At 47.2% G+C, this 15,424-nt stretch overlaps 1 protein-coding gene across 11 annotated transcripts in view; it reads right to left on the bottom strand.

Annotated features, from left to right (window-relative positions):
• Positions 1-15,424, bottom strand: part of ERI3 (ERI1 exoribonuclease family member 3) — a 125,286-nt gene that overhangs the window by 87,659 nt on the left and 22,203 nt on the right. For all 11 annotated transcript variants that reach the window (XM_080800345.1, XM_080800342.1, XM_080800341.1 and 8 more), the window contains one exon: positions 5,026-5,142. In XM_080800345.1, coding sequence (XP_080656471.1) covers positions 5,026-5,142 — 117 coding nt within the window. The remainder of the gene's footprint in view (positions 1-5,025; positions 5,143-15,424) is intronic.

The following is a 15,424-nucleotide window of genomic DNA, read 5'->3' as shown; positions in this document are numbered from 1 at the left end:
TTTAACCCACAGCAGGCCCGCCCGGCTGGCCCCTCCACACCCTTTCCTTGCTTGGGAGACCGAAGAACTGCCCAGCAGAGGGAGGGCCTGAGCCAAAGAGAAGGAAAGTTGGTCCACTGAGGGCTAGGGGTGGGGCTGGGGGGTGAGGGGTGAGGAAGACCTCTGGGTCAGCAGCTTTAATTTTTGAGGGCTAACACTCCTCCTTTCATTTAGTCAACAACTACTCATGGACAGCCTACAATGTACTGGGCCCCATTCCAGGAACTAGGGATCCAGCCGTGAGGAAAAACTGAAATCCCTGCCCTCATGGAATGTGCATTCTTCTTGGCAGCCCCTTCTAGGCCCAGCCCAGCCAGCACCCAAAACCTGCACACCTTCCAGAGCACACCCTGAGAGGCAGCGGCCCTGTGTTTTGTGTCAGGCACACAGAGGCCAGAGTCCAGACTGGGCTTGTTGCTGACTCCAGGTGCAATACCCAGGTGACTAACAAGCACCCACCACTGCTCTTCCTGGCCCCGCTTCTCTCCTGCTTCATTCTTCCAGGACCAAGCCATACCCCCAAGCTTGGAGCTAAGACTTTGGGTAAGGACTATCCTGGAAAACCTATAGCCACTCGTACTTCTTGGAAAGCTCTGGGGTCTGTGTGCCATTCCCATGTCTCATCTGAGTCTTCCAGGGCAAGGTTAGGTCTACCATTTCTCTTGACTCCTTATACCCAGGGTCACTGAGATGAGCTGAGCACTGAAGGGTTTCCAGAAAGGCTCACTCACAGAAAAAACCAATGGCACCCTTGTCAAGAGACCTCCCTCCTTGGAAATGGGTCTTGGGTCAGCATCTATGTACTCCACAAGCACCTGTTCTTGGCCCCCGGAAAATCACTAATGTGGGGAGAGAAAGTCACTGCACTATAAAGGAAAACCAGGGCACTGCTCTGCACGACCTCTCACTACAGACTAGGCCCGACTTTTCCACCCTGGTGGTAGGTGGTAGGGCTCCAGGGTCCTGGGGCTTTCTCACACTCCTGTCCAGCAGTCAGCAAGCCTGGAATCATCAGCCTGGGAGAAGCCCAGTGAGCCCAGCTCCCTCTCTCTCTCCATGCTTCCTAGACCACTCGTGGTTCAGCCAGACACAGCTTACAGCTGACCTCCTAAAGGGTTTGAACTCAACCTCCAGAGACACAGGGGCTTGCACTATTGGTTCAGCTAGAGGCACCCTTCCAGGGGAAGCCCTCACTCCCCTGTATGAATCCTTCCAAGGACAGACTACATCTTACTGGCTCCGCCAAGGCACTAGTTGAATAAGAGTGTGAAATTAAGAAATTAGTCCCTGTATCTGATATAACCTATAAGACATCTCTAAGACTTACACCAGAAGCCATGAAAGCTAATTTAATAAATTTAATAAATACTGGAAAGTTCTACCTTAGGCATAACTTAAGTCCTTCATGCTGCAGTTTGAACCCAATCCCACTTGGGTTAATATATATTTGTAAAAAGCTTTTACATCCTCACAATGAAAGGTACTAGAGCAAAGCCAAGTATTATTAAGCTGAGAACCAGGGCTCACAGGCTAAACAGAGCTCAAAGACCTTAACCACTTAAAGCTGGAGAGGTGAGAGGAAGAATTAATGTGTGCTCTGTGGCTCCTTTCACCGAGGGATTACAGATTAACTCACGCTTCTCCAGACTCGGAAACCACAAGGCTAGGGGCTTTTGACCCTGACTGATAACATGACTGGTTACTGAGATCCCCTACCCTCACAAGGGCTTTGTCCAGGAACGAGCTGGCTTCATCATAAACACTAGCCACTACAGGAAGCAGCCCAGGACACTCAATGCCAATAGCATGTCAGCATCCAGCGCTTTCTCCTTTCACAGTTTATCTCCAACACAATCGTATTCTGACACCAAGACAGTTTGTTGATTACATAAGCACTTGTCTCTGGTGTACAATCTGATAATCAGACCTACTCTTTCTCCTCAGACAAAGAGACCAATAAATCTCACCCTTTATAAGTACAGGTGCAAGACAAAGCCCTTTACTGGCATTTAGCAAAATTGGTATTTTTTCTAGTTTTTTTTTTTTTTCAAGACAATGACAACAACAACAAAAAAGACTACACATGGTCAGGGACTGTGGCAGCAGCCCAGCTGCTAGATGCAGAGATCTGACAGGTTGGAGCAGATTCTAGATGTGGGAGAGTAAGGACTTGGGAAGGAATGAAACTTATCCCATCCTGTCTGTTAGAAACAAGTCAGACTATGAACTGGAACGAAGAAAGGATGTGAAGAAGGCTACTAACATGCCCATTACAGAGAGCAGTAAGAGTGTTTGTATGTGGGTCACAGACCCACTCAAGGCAGCATCCCTCTTCTTGCTGCCCAGCACTGAGCCTGTCTCTCCCCGCACAAGCATGTGCTCATATGTATACTTATGTGTCACGATGTATGTGCACACACATACACACACAGGCCAGGGTTCTTAAGAACTTCTTGTGCACAAGAGCGAATCCTACTGGAGGAGATGCTTAGGCACAATCCTTACTGAAGAAAGATCCTCTCTGACCGTGATGATCTCTCTCTCTGCCCCAAAGGCAGCCCACTGCCACACAGGACGAGGTCGCACAATGATGGCCTGCATCCTGTACCCATGCCTCTCTCTACATTCCAACTCCATTTGGAATGGAAACAGGGCAATATTTAGATGATCTGAGGTTTTCCAAAGAAGACTTCTCTTGCTCGAAAAGACTGAGTGAGCAGGACAGTTACTTCGGGACAGGGGCAGGGCGGCAGGCAGCAAGGTGTGGTTGAATACTCTTTGACAATATTCACTCATTTAAGGAACATGTGTCAAGTGCTTACTTGGCACCAGGCTCCAATGATGGGCCAGAGATAGATCAGACCTAGGTTTGCCCTCAAGGAATGCACGGTCTAGTGGGGAGACACATAAGTAAATACAGTATAATGCATCTGCTCAGGGCTTTGAGTGGTGGCACCAGCCATGGGCTCAGGGAAGGCTCCCCAGAGAAGGTGACCCTGAGCGAAGTCCTAGAGGACAAGTGTTAGGGGTGGGGAGGGGGAGGACAAGAGTGGGAGCAGCATACAGGCAAGAGCATCACGTGCACAGGGAGACGATGAGGGGGCGACCTTAGGTGAGCAAAGTGCGGGGCATAAAGCAGGAAGATGTGAGGCTGGACAAAAGGCCAGGACCAGGTCAAGGAGAGTTGGAGGCTCCAGAAGCCTGAGGCGAAATCGCACCCTTGGTGCCACAGCTCACTCACATCTTCACTTTCAGATAAGGCTTCAGGACAAGGGTCCCAACCTCACCATGCCTCCTGCCCTCCAAATTATGTATGTGTGTCCTGGGGTGAAACTTTCCAGAAAAAAGAAGAATAGCTCTCATCATAGTCTCACAATCCCTCCTCCCCCTACCCCCCCAAAAGAAGCAGCAGCAGCCCTGATCTCAAAAAGATCCCTTTTCCCAATACTCTCAGGCACCCACTCCTGCCCAGGGCAGAGCTCCAACAGCACTGTTCCATGCCAAAACAAGAGTAACCTTTCCCAAATTTGGGCCTGCCCGGCTGTGCCAGGTAGCCTAGCTGCAGCTGGAACCCCTGTGGGGAGTCTGCACACAGACAGGAGGAAGAGAAGGATAAGAGGATACTGCATTTTCAGGCCAGTGGCTTGCTTAAGGAAAATCTTCCCGTTCCACAAGGAAGGGATTTTCACCATTAAAATGGTGACTTTTTTTTTCCCAAAAGGGGCAAAAAGAACAGATTAGCGCCCCCTGGTGGTACAGGTAATTTCCAGGGGGCAAGGGGGAAAAAACCGCATATTCCAGAGGGAGCAAGAATCTCAACATCATTAGTGGGAACAACAAAGGGGGTGAGAGACTACACACCTTGGGAGATGGATGCCTGCACCAAAAGGTCTATATGGGTTGGGCGTGAAACACTGGTATCAAGCCCAGTAGCGACCGCCGGAAACTTTGTATCTGGGCTGAGTCAACCTCAAAGTCCATGGGGCCTCCCACCAGTGGCAGGCAGGCCCTTTCCCAGCATTCCCCACACCAAGACAATGGTTTTAGGATCACTCAAGAGCTTTTTTCCTCATGTTTCACTTATATGCAGAAAGTAGATCTCTAAACAAAGGCACACTATCTTGAATGTACCCCAGCCCCAAATTCTTGAAAAAAAAAAAGATTCCAGAAACACTCATGTTTTCCTGTTACTTCTGCTACCACACATACATGGCCCATGATTCCACTACAGCCCGTGGCTACCACAGAGTGCAAAACATGACATGTCACAGGGGAAACCAGTCACAGAAGATCCTGAGAGTAAGAACTCTGCAGGGGCACCTGCTCTCCGCTATTAGCTCTTTTAAGCCTCTAGCAAGCATCAAGATCTCAAGTTAGCCCAGTTTCACAATCTGCAGAATGGGGCCAATACTAACCTGCTGGCAAAGTGGCTGAGTCCAACCCAGCACAGCATAAGGGTAAGGCCATTTCAGCCTCATATACCACTTAGACCACCCTTCTCTTTCCTCAACGATAGGGTCGTGCTTCCCACAAACTCAAGCAGGGCCACTTTGCTCCAGGATAGAAAAACATCACCAGAAACTAAGAGAGCCTTAACATAACCTCTCCTTCCAAGAAGCTGAAATCTTAACTTCTTGTCAAGAGGCCCCAAGGGAAATGGAACTGAAGAGAAACTGAGCCCCGGAAGCACCACCCTCGAGTGGGGCAGCACTCCAAGTGCTGGTCACCAGGAGGGGTAGGGACAATAAGGGAGGGAAAAGGCTGGGGAAGCTGGGACAGATTGTGCCACTTCCTGGGTCCCCAGTGACCACAGCAGTGCAAGTGGAATGGCAGACTTTGTAAAATGTCAGCTGCTGGCTGGGTCCCATGCTCACCTGCCTTAACCAGCAGTAAGACTCAAGCTGCCCCTAAGCAGCAGGGACAGCGTGCCAGTGACCCAAAACTCCTGTCCCAGCAGCCCGGGCTGCCCCGCTCCAGGGCCCTTACCTCTGTACAGAAGGGAGTAAGCTGTGGATGGACTACGGGCTGGACATACATGTGAAAGGTAGACTCAATCTCCATGGTCCGACCATTTAGCTTCAGGATGGGGAACTCGATGATTTCCTGGAATGGCAAAGACACACAAAAAGAATAATACACTTTTTTAACCAACCATTTCAAGGAACTCAAGAATGAGGGACTGTTTTGGACTCCTAAACTCCTGACAGAACAGACCCAAGACTGAAATGGCACCAGCTCAGTTTCCATCCTAACCTTCCCACTGTCACTACCCTTACAGGTGGCAAGGACTAGACACACACCCCACTCCCACCGTCTCTGGAAAGAGGAAAGAAGACAGTAGTACAAGCTGCCCCAGTTTCCCCAACTGGTTCTCTGCCAGAGGCCTATTTACCAGAGCCCACAAAAGTAGCCCCACTGCTTCCACTTGCCCAGGCCTCTGCCCTGGATGGGCTTGGATCTCCAGTCACCTAGACAACCAGCCATAAGACCGATCAGAGCCTTCTGCATTTGAAGTTTAAGCAGAACCGATGAGTTTCTTCATTCGTTTTTCAAAAACAAAAAAAAAGATAAATAATAAATAAAGCCAAAGGGGATACTAAAGAGAAGCAGAAAACTGAGTAAGAGTAATAGGAGCTAGTGCTTCCCACCTTTCTTTCAGGCAGTACACCCTCCCCCAGCCTGCTCCCCCCAATCACTTAGCCAGCCCTTCCCAGTCCACTGGAACGTAATGGAAGAGAAGGAGGAGGAGTGACAATTTGTTTGGTGTCTCTAAGATTAATTTGTCTCCGTTATTTAATAGAGATGCACAGCACCAAGGTCCTGGTGTGCAAACAGGCTTGCAGAACGCTGGCTGTGCAGCACGCCTCCCACATCGCTCCTGGGAAGGGAGGAATGCACCAGAGGGGGGAGAGGGCAGGAGAGCACACACGCACCAGAGAGAAAAGGGAAAGCGAGGAGAGAGAATAAAAAAAATTATTGCTTTTTAATATTCAAAAACAGTTTGCAAAATTTAATCAAAGCAGAGGAAAAGCTAACATTTTTACCACTTTGACATTTTTATTAGCGCTTTCATAAATTTTTAAAACATGAATGGAATTAGTTTACAACACAAAAAAACTGCCCTGAAAACATCTGGAAGAGACAAATAGGAAATAATAAAAAAAATAAATAAAAGCAAAATCCTCCGAGTAAAATTAGCATGTGGAAAAGGCCTCCACTGCAGAGAGCGAAGGGGGGCTTTGCCCACTCCATGCCCCCAGTAGTCAGCTCCAGCGGCATCCCTACCCCAGGTTCCCAGTTCTGGAGGGGATCTTTCTAGTATCACTAAAATCAAGGCAAACTGGTTCTCTCCAGGGACAGCCTGGAGGAGCAGCACGGAAGCTGTTGACACCTGACCGTGTGCAGGACGTGGACGAGTGGGAAGATGGGTGAAATGGCCAATCTCCTTGATGTCGCAGGGCAGCCAGGTAGCCTCTCCCTCAAACGCACCTGTGATTATCGGGCTTGTTTTTAAAGCATCTATTTTTACCCAACGCCTTAAAGCAGGACTGAAGACCCAATCAAGGCAGACAGATTTCATGACAGAAAAACCCAGAGGTTCTGTTTGCCTAGCCTCCCCAGCTGATCCCCCGAAATGGGGAAGCTGACAGGAGCCCCCTGAGATAGGAAGGGCAACAAGGCTGAGGCAGAGGGGGCAATGGCAAGGAGGCCCCAGCTTTTGCTTAGGTTAGGTGATACTTTTCCTCCCAACTTGAGACGAGGGGACTCCCCCAGTCCCCTAGGCCTTTCTCACTCCTCAAAGAACACTCCTTAGCAGACCTGGCAGAAGACAGTTTTGTGCTGAAAAATAAAATGGAGGCACACATACACACAAAATACATATTGGCCCCCCTGAAAAACCAGACAGCCAAGATTTCCAAGCACCCCCTCTGAAGTGGGGCTCACCGGATGCCCAAATTTCTGATGTAGCCTGCTTCTCCTGCTATGGAGAAGCAGCACTTCCCCAGAAGGAGCTCCACAGCCTGGTGAGTTTGGCTGCCCTGGTGTCTAAAGAAACAAATACAGCCAGTTCCTCACTAACAATGTTAGCTTGGCCCACAATGAAATTGAACCTGTGACACAACTGTACTTTTCATTTAAACTTTCATTTGGAGAGAAGCAGTGTTTGGAGACCTGCAGTTTGTCCTGCTAATAAAGACAAGTGTTGGGACCTTTAAGGATGCCATTCATCTCTGGCTTTTATTAAATTCAATTTTCTTAAGCCCATGATACATTATGAAATTAGGAGTTGACATTCCTCTGGAAACAAAAATATCTATCAAACATAAATAGAAAAAAACCCTCTATTACCAAGAATTTATGGCTTAAAGTTGATCTCTTTCCACTTTTTTACAAGCACATGGTTTGTTTTAGATATCTGAAATGTTATTACAGATCTAGAATTTCATTAGTATTTATTATAAAATAGTAAGCGCTTCAGCTCCTGCTCTGACCAGCACCAAGTCGGCATCCCCAGTAGATTCTCTGAAAACGGCCTTTGGGTTTTCCCACCGCAGCTTGCTCTTCCACCTCTCCTGCTGCTGGCTTCCTCACCCCGAGGGAAATGGAGCTAACCTGTGCTCACACTCAGTAGTACCCTCCCAGGGACGAAGAAGCAGCTAGCCTCAGCTCTAAGCAAACTGAGAAGGGAGATCCCAGAGAGACCTGGGGGCCAGGGACACAGTGAACTGGACCTATCCTAAACATACCTCTCCAGAGGTCCATCAACCAGACCTTCTCCCCAAGACCAAGAAGAGACTTCCAAGAGCCAATCTTACAACACGACTTTGCATGCGACCCTTCTCAGCACCATCAGCGGCTGCTGTGTCAATGACCTTGCACACTGGCATACTCATTTATGCCAATGAGGATGAAAAGAAGAGCTTCTGATAGAAGACCCTCTGGGGAGTCAGAGCACAAAGGATTTCACTTAGGTACTTCTTAGCCTCGCATATTACCCATCCAAGCCCAGAACCTCAAAATCCTGGCCCCAACAGCCCATTCATGGGAGAGGAACCCTAAACTCTACCAAGGGGGCATGACTCTGCAGCCAGTGCACCCAGAGCAGGCCAACAGTTTTTGGCTCATAAGGATCGGAAAGGTAACACCAAAGTTACAGGTTGATCACATTAATTCCAACCAGGAGCTTAGGAAGCTGTGCCTCCGTGCTAGCTTCGGGAGGCAGGCGCTCTGATGATGATGAAACTGTTATTCCTGCCCCTCCTCCTTTTCCCTCCCTCAATCTCCTCATTCCCCTGGGAGGAAGTTTTTAGGAGTAGTTGAGTGTCTGCTTACGCAGAGGTAGCACCAAGAAGGGAAGAAGAACCAAGTGTGTGTTCACCAGCCCTCTCTTCCTCCTCTAACAGTTTCCCAATTCCTTACATCCATACATCATGTGCATTCAATTAAACTACCTGGGCAGCATCTACTGGGAGCAGGGCACTGTACGGGTGTTGGGAGTGGGATTTAGAGGGAAGAAGTAGCCTCTGCTTTGGAGAAGTACACAGACTAGTGAGCAGAGAAGATACTGAACAACTAATGAACAACGCACTACGATGATATCTTAGTGGAGGGACATACTGAGTGTTAGGACTTTCAACTTACAGGTGTGCTTGCAAATACATTTTCTTATCTTACCCTTATTAATCCTGGAAGATAGGTCATATCAGCGGCAGCAGCTGCTCATAAACTAACACTATTAAGCACCTACTATTTACCAGGGAGGGGCTGGGTGTGGACATAGAGACAAATATAAGGAGATGTGGCTCCTCTGCCTGAGGGGCTTGGAGTCTGGGCAAAGGGTAGAGAGGAGCTGGCTCCAACACCCTCAGGGCCACGTGGAAAATGGAATCATTTCATTCCTTCCATTTGTTGTTTACTACATGGCAGACCCTCCGCCAGATGCTTAACAGGAACGACCTCATTGAAGCTTCCTAACAACTCAGGAGGTGGGAATCACTAAGATCTTTATTTTACAGATAAACTCAGGCCCAAAAAGAAGTGGTGCTTTGCTCGAGGTTACACTCCTTGTAAGGGGCAGAGCTGGGACTCCAAATGGGGAAAGGAGACTTAAGAGAACAGGGCTCCCAGCTTTCAGAATCCGACAGGTCAAGAGCTGATTCTTCCAGGCTGAAAGGCTGTCTTTAGGAGGCTTGGCCTGCTATCTCCTCTGAAGAGAGGCTGCTCTCAAGTTACCAGAGCAGAGAATGTGGCCTCCCTGGGCAGAAAGTCCTGGAGGACCACTGCTGCACAGTGACGCAGATGGCACTATTCTCTGAGGGCAGGGACAGTGGGAACCCAGAGCCTTAGGTCTGCATCTCTAGCACCCAGACCTCACTCTCTCCACTTCTGATGAGTAACACCGGAGGGGGCCATAAATGGCAAGGTAGAAGCCAAGCACTTGGCTCTAACAGAAGCATCTCAGCTTTTACACAGCTCCCCACAGGTCAGGGAGATGAAGTGATCTACTGAAGGTAACAAACAGGGTAAAGGTGGTGGTGGAGCCAGGATTCAAACGCAGACATAGAACACCCCAAAGCACCTTGTCTCTCATCTTTAAGCGGTTTCTCATCCTCCCTCAACTGCTACAAACCACCAACATCCAGCTTTCTGTCTGTCCAGACCCAGGGTTCCCTGGAACATAGAACTTTTAGAGCTAAAACTGGGACAGCTGGTCACCCTTCACTATCCACAAACTACCTGGACCACTAGGTTGTCCAAGGATAGAGCATAATAGTTCCCAAAAGCTGGTCTGCTGATGGTAGATGGGAATTAGCCACAACTTGACAACTCAGGACAAAAGCCTCAGAACTCGAATTGTTCAAAGTATCCAGGGTTCCAAACCTACTGTATCTGTTGTCTCCCTAAATAAAATGCCAGCAGCAAACCTTTCTTTGTTTTTTTAATGGGAGAGAAGACAGATAAAAAGGAAGAACTAAGTAAATATTCTTTTACCTTTCTAAGTGAGCAGAGGTATAAGTTGGAGCAAAGGTTTTAGACAGAGCTGCTTTCTAGTTGCTCAACAAGGAACACCAGAGATTGTCTTGATTAACTGAGTACAAAAGTGTAATAGCATCTCAAGTGAAATTTCACACCTACAATCAGCAGATTACAAGAAATAAATGTGTAGGTTGCTTTCAGGGTATTCAAACTCCCTTCAACTAAAGTGTCTTCAGTGATAAGATTATATTTGAAGATAGAACAACAATAACAAAAGGATTTTTAAGGAGAAGGGACTTAGGTTAGACTGCTGGAATTTCTTGACAATGGGACAGAAGATTTAATAGTGTCACGTTCTTATAGACCTTTTCTCCAAAGCACAGATTCTCCTTTGCCTGAGCTGATGACTCTATGGTCCTGTCTGAAATAAGGGAATCAGCAAATCATTTTTCATGGCTTCCTCCTCTCAACCCAGGAACTGGCATTCCTTCAGTTTAGAGGTGGTAACAACTAACCTACCCCTTCCCTCCAGCCTCAGAAGAAAATACCGAATTGTACAACACCCCTGCAAGGAAAGGTTTGATAAATCCAAAAGCGACATCGCACCACAAGGTACAAAAAGCAGTACATGGCAAAAACATGAGTTTTCTGCAAATACTTGGGTTTTGCCTACGAGTCCCATGCAAAAAAAGGCAGGCCCTTCCTCAAGGGATTGAGGAGCCTCCTGGCCACAGGGAAGAGGGGAAGCTGAGAGGGGAAAGTGAGGGCTGCACTGGGCAACAAACAGGGCACGGTTTGCTTAACAGTTTCTCCCTTGGGGAAAAAAAAAAGACATTTTATGCACAAGGAGCTTATTTCTTAAACAAACACTCGTGGTTTTGATTTACACCACAGCCTGCTCCTAAATAATTTATGGCGGGTTAAATTTATTGCCGAGCCCTGGCTGGCTGCAAATTCGAATTGCCAAATAATTAGATTTTAGGGCAAAGCTTATAAATTACCCGTCGATTTGTCCGGACTTGTTTGTCAGTTGCTTTGTGCTTCAGGTCATCTTTGGCATTTGGCTGTTTGGGTTTTAATTGCTGATTTACACTTTGACAGATGAGAGCTGATGCTCGAAGTTTCAGGACAAGGAAGGGTAAAAAATTGGAGCTTTAAAAGGCTGGTTTTTCACCTACATGTCCGTTTTCACTATCCCTACAGAACCCAAAGCAATTAAAATGTAGAAAAGAGGCTGAAAATAGACAGTGCTATTCTTTATTGGGGGGGGCAGGGGGCGGTGTGCAGAATGATTTATAATTCACTTTTACTATAATGTGAATTTAAAAAAATAGTAATACCAATAAATGAAGGGGCCCAAAAGTTTTCAAAACTGCATCCTCACCCAGGAGTGTGCCTGCCTGTGTCTACCTTCACGTGACTCTGGATCCACCTCAGTTCAAGCATTTTTATATACTCAATTGTAAATAACTGCAGATATTAGTGGCCTCTTTGAAGCTAACCCTCCAGGGCAGCAAACAACCAAATGATTCCTTTGTAGCTACCTGTATACATATTGGTCATAAAATTAATTTAAGCAAATCTCGGGGTTGTGTGCAGGAGAGGCCCCCCAGAGGCAGGACTAAGGGAGGGCATGGAAATGGAAGGGTTCCAAGTCCAACTTACCATTCCAGTACAGGAAAAAAAATATCTCTAGGTGGTGCCTCAGCTCTACCCACTATGTTGATAGAAGGCCTAAAGGCTTTCTCTATGCTTCCAGAAGCAAGGCCTTCTTCCCAGCCACCTGCTCTATCTCAATACCCTGCAATGATGCCAGGATTAAGACGACTACTAGTACTAATTCCACTAGGAAGAGCTAACTCCTATGGATATGACATGTAAGGCACTGTACTGAGCACTTACACTTTATCCTCCCAATAGTCCTATGAGACTAGTGCTATTATTAATCCCTTTTTGCCAGTAGGGCAACTGAGGCATGAAGAGTACAAGTAACTTGCCTAAGGCAAGTCATACCATTAGTAGGTGGTAGAGACTGGGCTCAAATCCAGAGTCCAGTTCTGGAATCTATGCTCCAAACCACTATGTTGTATTACTTCTCATCAGAATAGCCTCTCCCTCAGTTTCCCTCACTTTAGGGATCCAGAGTCCACATTCTGGGACTTGGGCACATGCAGTCAATGACTGTTCATTTACTCAACCAGTAAGGTGAGGAAAATTCACATAACATGCTCAGGATTACAAGACAAATCAGAGGCTTGGTTAGTCAAAGACCATTTTCCCAATCAGTGCAAATACTGCACCAAAGATCCAGTACTTTGGGGTAACAGGTAATCGGGAGAGGCCCAAGCCCACTCAGGCAGACAGAGGTCCTGGCCAGGCAACTTGGGCAGGAGACCAGAGAAACTGGCTGGGCTTCAGGGGGCCCTGCCTCTGAAAGGGCTACTGGTCTCTTCACAGAAGGCTTAGTTCCATGGGGTGCTTCATAGATTCCCTGTTCTCTGTACAAAGCCTCTGGCCAGAAGCCAGGACAGGAAAACCGTTGTGCTGGCATGACAGCAGATTTTTAAAATCACTGACCATGGAACAAGCAATACACAGCTGACATCCTACCTATAATGCACAGAACACTTTTGTCACACATTGGCTCATTTGATCTTACATCTCTGTAAGGCAGGCAGGAATCGCTGACCTATTTTATAGACGAAAAAGCTGGGGAGGTCAGTGGGCCTCAAAGCATATTCCCTCACAGGGAGCATCCCATCACTAGGGAATTTACCAGAAATGCAAATTCCTAGCCTCTACCCCAGACTCTGGATCAGAAACCCTGAGGTTGGGACCAATAATCCATGTTTTAACCAGCTCTCCAGGTTAATTCTGATCACTATTCTGACTAAGTTTAAGAACCACTAGTCTAGACTAGAGCAGTGTCTCAGACTTCAAATTACCCAAAGATCTTGTCAAATTACAGATTTTATTTAGTGCTGGAGTAGGGCCTGATATTCTAATAGCATTTCTAACAGGCTCCTACATGATGAGGATGCTGCTAGTTCTTCCACCACACTGACAAAGGTGTAGTCTAGAACATCTATGAGATTATCTCCTTATACTGATCTAGTGAGAATCTGTGCCACAATCTTAGTTCCTTTCTTAGAGCAAACCCTTACTTGGCCTACTTTCAAGCACTTGGGACAAGCCCTTTAGATCTGCCAACCATTCCTGGCTCTAGCCATCAGACATTTCATTCTCCTTGCTGCCACAATCCAGGGGAGAAAAACTGGCAAGTCACACCCCGGGGCTTTACTGAGCAAGCTGGCAACTCTCTGCTAGGGAGCCAACAAAAGGTCTTCTTTCATGACAATACGTGCTCCTCTCCAGAAAAAAACACCTTCCTTCTGTCCAAATGAATCAAAAAGCAGCTCTAGATCCTTCTCCAATGAAGACTTCTTGAGAAATACCTAACTGTGGGCACAGATCTGGAACAGGATCCCAGCAATTCCTACGAATATCCCGAGGTACCAGGCTGGGGAATCCTCACCAACATGAACCAAGTGCTGCTACATTCTACACCATCACCATGAACTCCCTTTTAAGGTCTACTCCTGGCCTTGTTTCTCTAGCCACTTACCCTTCCAGTGAAAGTAGACCTTATCAAAATGGCATGTTTCATACCCATTCTTCAATGCCTACCTCCTCTGTCCCCAATTAACTACCAATCCCTTTTAGTCCATCAGTTGGCCTTCCATTCAAATGCTGCTAAGACTGGGGAAAGAAAAAAAAGCAACCCATGAACAATTCAGACTCACTCCCTGGAACTCCATTTTTAAAACACCACAATCTCAAGCCGTGGCTCTCAGTTTCTATCACACTTCTGGAGAGCAAGATTCCAAGCTTTCTTTCCAGTTATCATCCTCTCTACCTAATCATCACTACCTACCTCCCCTAGGCTACTGGCCAAACGGTTCATCAAAAAGATCCTACTTACAATACCACTAAGGAACTCAGCTTATCGGTGCTCCCTGATAGGAATCTTCAGTTCAGAGCACCCCTTTTACAACCACCATAGGTTCCACTTTTACTCCTTGCCAAATCTCAGTGCCACTGATCCTCAGGGGCCCACCAGTATCCAAAGAAGCCACCGGCTACTTTAAAGCATGGTTCTCAAGCTCACTTCTTTCCCAGCACATCTAAAAGCTACAGCACATAACTTTTTCTCTCCAACTCCACCATCACTAACTTAGTCCAACCTACGAACAACTCTTTCAAATAATGCCTCCTAATCAGGTTCCCCATGCCCATTTCTATTTAAAACCTTCGAACACCTTCCCCACCATTCCCATGAACTCTGGCTTGCAACATCTCCTTCTGTTTCTTCTACTCCATTCATTAACACCTTCACACTTTCTCTTCTGGCTCTCCCCCAGCCTCACCGTGGGACCCTGTATGCTCCCTTCCTTTCAGCAACATCAGCATCTTCAAAGAAGAGCCTCTGCCAGCATTCAGCCTTCAGGCCAACCCTTGGCTGGGAAAGGCCTCCCTAGGACTAGACACTGACCACAGCACTGGAACAGAAGTGGACTGATCACATAACAGATGTGTTTTCCTGCCCACAGACCAAGATTGTCCACTGGCCACTACATACAGCAGGCTATTCCAAGGTACCTGCACATCAGATTAAAAGCTTTGCTGATGTTTGTCTCTCCCTCCAGGGTCCACTTACCTCCTTTCTGATTCCCTCAGCGCCGAATGGGGCTTTGCCCGTGGCAGCACTCTACACTCACAAACCCTTGTCTGCCTGTCCCAGCCCGCTCACCCTTCTGCTGCAGACCTCCCAGCCTGGGGGGCTAGTGTCAATCTGGGAACACTCTTGTTTCAGGCTTTTAGACTATGACTCAATTTTCACGGCTAGAGCTCAAAACTCATCACATAAATGTATAGCTGTGGGGGTTTTGTTGTTTTTTTTTAAAGTATTGTGAACACCCAGGATTAAGAAAATAAAAAATAATCACCCCAGTGGCATCTTAATCAAAATGATGCAGGATCCTTTTCCCCAACAAGATAAAGGGATGGAGAAAGCATCTCCTAGTATCAGTTTTCTCATATCAAACAACTGAGATCAGTCTACAAAGTAAGAAATGTAATCAATATCGGAGAGAAGAAAAAACAAGACAGGATGGAGGTAGGAAGAAGTGAAGCCTATGGACTTAGCTAAATACTCCTCTGGATTTCATTTCAGTACCCCCATCCCAAACTACTTGTTTTCTTTCTACGGCTGTGTACCTGTTGCTCCTGCTCAGAGGGAGAGTTTACCCCCATCTCAACACTTCTGCTCTAGCACATTTTCTCTTGTTACCCAGGCCCGCCTGCCTCTTCCTTAACCCTTCCATCGAATCTCTCGGTATTAGTCAGC

The sequence above is a fragment of the Martes martes genome (assembly GCF_963455335.1).
Source record: "Martes martes genome assembly, chromosome: 4".
NCBI lineage: Eukaryota > Metazoa > Chordata > Mammalia > Carnivora > Mustelidae > Martes > Martes martes.
The sequence above is the reverse complement of the archived record's forward strand: the minus strand, read 5'-3'. Positions and strand labels throughout refer to the sequence as shown.